Source organism: Myotis brandtii, unplaced genomic scaffold, assembly GCF_000412655.1.
Source record: "Myotis brandtii unplaced genomic scaffold, ASM41265v1 scaffold866, whole genome shotgun sequence".
Classification (NCBI taxonomy): Eukaryota; Metazoa; Chordata; class Mammalia; order Chiroptera; family Vespertilionidae; genus Myotis; species Myotis brandtii.
In genome coordinates this window covers 459804-465548 of record NW_005371530.1, presented here as the reverse complement: position 1 = coordinate 465548, position 5745 = coordinate 459804, and the positions used below count along the sequence as shown (strand labels likewise).

Genomic DNA, 5745 nt, shown 5'->3' with positions numbered 1-5745 from the left:
CGCGAACCTGGGACTTCATGTCCTTTTCACTGGTCTGGGGTAGGCACACAGAACGATGTGTGGAACTAAATATCTTCAAGTGACTGAATAGGTCCAGGATGCACCATTTTAGTATTTTACTCCAGTTTGAGAAATATAAAAGTAGGTTAATTGCATGCCATTAACATCTAGGTGTTGTTGTTGTTTGTTGTTTAATTGAATTTACTGGGGTGACATTGGCTAATAGAATTATATAGGTCTCAGGGGTACAATTCTACAATACATCATCTGCATATTGTATGTTCACCTCCCCAAGGCAGGTCTCCTTCCATCACCATTTATCCCCCTTTACCCCTTCCTACTCCCCTCCACCCCCCTTTCCTTCAGGTAATCGCCATACTATTGTCTGTCTGAGAGTTCCTTTGGGGATTTTTGGTTAATCCCTTCACCTTTTCACCAGGCCCCCTTCCCCCTCCTTTCTGAACATCCAGGTTTTTTTCTTCATACCATGTTTACCTAGTACATTTTCCTTGTAGTTATTAACACCATCAGAGAATGTACTTATCATATAAACAGGAATTTTCCCATTATAAATTACCATTTCAATTTTATACATCATCCTCACAAGCTTGCTATTGTGTGAGAAATGGCATACGGCTCAGAAATATGATCAATAAGGATCTAGCTTAGAAAGGTAAGGGCTATCCTTGGACCCTGGTAAATTCATCAAGGAAATACCTCTTTCAACCCTACTCTCAGAGGTGATGTCTTTGTAGATAGATAATGCCTTAGCATCATTTTTAGCCAACATTTTGAAACTTCTACATTGTGTGTCTAAAGTCCCAAATAATTTTCTAATAAATTAATGTTCTAGAATTGCTATATCAGATATCACCAATATGATGACTGATGCATATCTATGAATTCATTTCATTAGACAACTGTACTAAGTAAGAGTTGGGACCTGTGAATAGGACAGAAGAGGATCTTGCTCTCATATTCTGACAGTCTGGTAGGTAAGACAGACCTTAAATAATCAGTACCTGGGACTCTAATCCGTGTAAGATATAGGGAAACATTTAGCTTGTGGACCAAATTGAGCCTAAAAATCAAGGGAAACTTGCCTGAGGAAGTGATGTTTAAGCAGGGATCTAAAGTATGGACTGGAAATAAGTGTGTATGTGTATGAGTACTGATAGGGAAGCGGGGGGAGTAAGGGTAGGTAGCATTTTTATGGAGTGGGAAGAGCATGGCACTTCATTGGAGGCAAAGTTAATTGTTACTGAAAATGAAATAGAACTGGAGATGGCAAGAGATAATATGAAGAGCAAAACTGAAATCAAATCAAATGACAGTTATTTTAAATAGACGAGTTGGGGGAGGGGGATTTTGTGCTCTGTCCTACTCAGACTTAGACCCGTTCCCAGTGATTTCACTCCAGAGGTGCTATATTCGTTAATACAAAATTATTTTTATCTACGAGAACAAGGTTTCCTTTGATAAATATTCCTGGACACAGTCTCCCTGGTTTATTTTACTTTTCTAAATGACAGAATAAATAAAAACACTTGTAACTTTATACATTTTATATGTATATGTAAAATATGTATGTAAACATTACATCTTATGTGTATAATATTACATATAAAATACATTATATATTAACAGCTTGAAAATAATTTCAAATAGCTATATTTTAAAATACCTCCTCAATGTCAGATGGGATGAGACTTATTGGTTGGGGTGACTACTTTGCAAGTTATGCAAAGGTCTAGTCACTTCGTTTTACACCTGAAACTAATATAATATTGTATGTCAGCCATTACTGAATTTTTTTTAAAAAAATTAAAAGAATCAAAATACCATCTCAAAAGAATAATCTCAAGTGGTTCCTTTTCACTCCAGTACTTTCATATATGCCCCCTTTTTAAAAGCATTTCATTTTTGTTCCTACAGCGGATGTTAGGACAATAAAAGTAAGAGATCTTTTATAAGGCACACAATTGTAACATTAAGCAAAGGGCTCTTAGAAAGGATATAATAAGTTCATTCTATAACTCTTACATTTTTCAGGAAGTGACAGAAAACTATGGGACACAGTCATGCTCATCCTCTGTGTATTATCTATGGCTGCTCCCACTACAATGGCAGAGCTGAATAGTTGCCACAGAAATCATAGGGCCTGAGAAGCTTCAATCTGGCTCTTTACAGAAGACATCCACCACTCTTGGTCTAGAATAGCGCGTGCACATAGCAGGGTTCCACCTATACTTACAGAGTGAATACAGAGCTGATCAAATAACACTGGCTCACAGAAGCATCCAGCATTTGCTCTGTGCCATGAACTGCTAAACACTTCATATGCATTATTTAATTTGAATTTCATAACAGTGTTCCATAAGAAAATAGGCATGCCTTGCTCTCTTACCTTTTTCAAGTTTTTAGTCAACTACCACTACCCCGAACACCCTGTTCAAAATTGCAAACTCCTGCTTTCTACGCGCCCCTTGCATTATCCTATAGCACTTTACCTTATAACAGATGTCATACAGACTTATTTCATATGCTTATGAGAAAGTGTACTCTATGAGTGTGTTCATGTGTTACTTACAGATGTGTTTCCACCCATGAGCAGCTTAGAGCTGGGCTAGCATAGAGTGAGTGCCCAATAAACAAAGGGACATCCCCAGTGGGGGTGTCCAGGTAAGACTGGGCTATGACCCATATCTTACATCAGAGCTCATTCTCTTACTCTCTTGTGGAGTTTGTCAAGGAAGACGGGGTTAAATGTAGTCATTCCATTATTGAAGAAAGTTCTAGGCTATTTTTTTAGGTCATTTTCTGACAATGGCTCTAATGTTTTACCTCATCGTTATTATTTCAAAGCAGATACCTGCTGAAGACTTACCCAGATCACTGCTACCCGGAAGTGGTTGATATATCCTGGTGCAAATCTTTGAGGAGGAACCACAGGACGACATGGAGCAGCAACTGAATACAAGGGCAAAGACATGTGGACGGAAAGGCCAGGGCAGAAGGGCCCTCGGTGGGAATAAGCCAAACCCAGCCACACCAGAGCCAGCCCAGCAGGAGCCCCTCACCGTGATGAGGGCCTTGTGGGATGAAGTTGGGGGCCACGAGATCAGTTATGAGGTTGGTGAAGAGGACCCCTTCTCTGACTGTTACATAGAGTGCATCATACGAGGTGACTTTTCCGAACCCACCCGGGAAGAGGACATATTTCTTAAGTCCTTCAGCTGCCTGGGAGGAGGACGAGAGCAAGAGTTTTCTCAACAGGTTTTTGTTGATGCAAACTCACTTTCTGAATGTTCCTTGCAATACATGGAAAAGGAGGCAAAACAAGAATTTCCTCCACAGAATGTGGGAGAGAAATCACTTGTTGAGCATTCTGAGCACATGACAGGCAAGAAGCCTCCTCCTGGAGAACACCCAACACTAGGCCTGGTAGATCCTACCCGGCTTGTAGAATTTGCTAGAAATAAGCCAAGAAAAAATGGAGAATGTGGTGCTCCAGAAAAATTTGTTTGTCCTCAGAGTGGATGCACAAAAGAGCTGAAGACGAGACGTTCCCTGAGAAAGCATCTCCAACTCGTTCATGGCCCCCGCAACCACGTGTGTGCGGAGTGTGGGAAAGCGTTTCCTGAGAACTCCAAACTAAAAAGACATTTTATGGCTCATACTGGAGAGAAGCCTTTTCTGTGCACCTTTAAAGGGTGCGGAAAACGCTTTTCCCTGGACTTCAACTTGCGTACACATGTGCGCATCCACACCGGGGAGCGGGCTTTTGTGTGTTCCTATGAAGGCTGTCATAGGAGCTTTGTCCAGTCAAGTAACCTGAAAGCTCACATCTTAACTCATGCAAATAAAAAATAATCAATAAGAAGAAGATGGGGAAAAAATCTTTAAAGATGTAAAGAAGGGAAGCATTTTAACAAAAGAGTGATTGAGGACAAATATGCCTCATTGATTATTTTCAGGAAAGAATATTTGGATCAATGTTGCAACCCTATGAGGCATATTTTTAAATGTTACTAAGATGCTCCTATTCATTGTGAAATCATTCTAAGAACATTGTGTACAGAATGTGCTTCCAACAGGAAGGTCAGTAATAAATTTACTTCAAAAGAGTAATTCTTAATGTTATGAGTTAGATTGTTGAATAAGGGGCTTATTTTCACACTAGAGGCCCAGTGCACAAAATTCGTGGGGCGGGGGGGTCCCTCAGCCTGGCCTGTACCCTCTCCAATCTGGGATCCCTCTCACAATCTGGCCTCTGGCTCCTAACCACTTGCCTGCCTGCCTGATCGCCCCTGACTGCTCCCCTGCTGTGCTGATGCCCCCAACTGCCCTCCCCTGCCATGACCCGTCTCCTCTGCACTGCACAGAGCAGTGGTGTGCGGGATCTCCAGGCCTCACTGCGCAAAGTGGCCACCAGGCCCCACCTCTGCTGTGCATGCACCCATCTTATGATGACGTCGTTCAAAGGTGTCACGCCACCTAGGCCTTTATTATATAGGATTGGTTGATTCTTGCCCTGAGCAGGGATCAAACCTGCAACCTTGGTGTATCAGGGTGATGCTCTAACCAATTGAGCTACCTGACCAGGAAGAGAAAGTTGTTTTTAATAGATGGATCAGAATATGGGGTACTTATATGCTTTGGAATGAAAATTTAGAGAAAGTGGTTAACTAATCTCATTAAAGGGGAAAATTGATCATTCAGGAATAGCTGGTAAAAATAAAACTATAGCTGTAATATAAAGATTAACTTGTTTTTGTGCTTACAAACTGAATCCCTCATTGGAATCACCTTATAATGAACAGAAAATATGCAGCCATTTAAACTTGGAATGCATTTTTCCCCAGGGTCAATATTATAGATAATCATATAGTTAGAATACCCATATGTCTTTGATTTTCAGATTTAAGACATCATTGGAGATAATGGTGATATATACCATGAATGTAACAGCTTTCAGGGAGGGGCGGGGGGCCGGGGACCAGTACACCAAACAAACTTTAAGGTTAATCTTGATTTTAGAAATGCCACAATATAAACACATGTATGGCTTTCTATAGGAATATGGGTCCTGAATCTCAAACTGAAAGGAACATTGGATAAATAATCTATTCATACATTTGGAATTTCCTCTGAATGAAACACCCAAGTATAGAATTTAGGATGGGAATTTGACCGAGATGGTGGAGCATATATATTTGTCTGGTTTTTGCTTTGACAGCAGTATTTGCTTTACTCTATAGATTTTTACTTCAGAGTTGAATTAGGACATAGCACCTCTGAAGACCAGGCAAAGGGAAGGATCAGATAGAGAGCAGCTGAGACTAGATAAAATCAGTGGCAGGGTTTAGGCTGCAAACTTAAGACCTGGGACTCAGGGCATCAAGAAGGATCAAGGTTGGCTTCCCCTGTGTGAAGGCTGGTCTATTTCTATAGAGCACTTTTTCTGGAATTGGAGGGGACAAAAGCGAAGTATTTACAACCCTGAAGCTTAAATGCGTAAGGAACATCAATCTGAGAAAGAGCTTGTGTTTGGATTCCAGGCTTAGTCAAACTCTGAATTAGGAATAGGTTGCTACTTGGCTAGCCTCCTGGATGTTCTTTTGTTTATTTTCCAAAGAGGAACCCTAAAACTGTTCAGAATGTAAGTTTAATGGGGGTGGAGGGTGGAGGGCGGGGAAAGAAGATGAGAATATGTCAGCTGAAGTCTTAATGTTTTGCAAAAGA

The 5745-nt window shown here is 40.7% G+C and overlaps 1 protein-coding gene across 1 annotated transcript in view; it reads left to right on the top strand.

Moving 5' to 3' along the window:
- The window catches only part of ZFP42 (ZFP42 zinc finger protein), a 5493-nt gene extending 1366 nt beyond the window's left edge, over positions 1–4127 (top strand). Inside the window, exon 2 of the mRNA XM_005884843.2 lies at positions 2866–4127. Within this exon, the coding sequence (XP_005884905.1) occupies positions 2959–3873 (915 nt within the window). The 5' untranslated portion in view covers positions 2866–2958 and the 3' untranslated portion in view covers positions 3874–4127. The remainder of the gene's footprint in view (positions 1–2865) is intronic.
- Positions 4128–5745: the final 1618 nt, after the last annotated feature.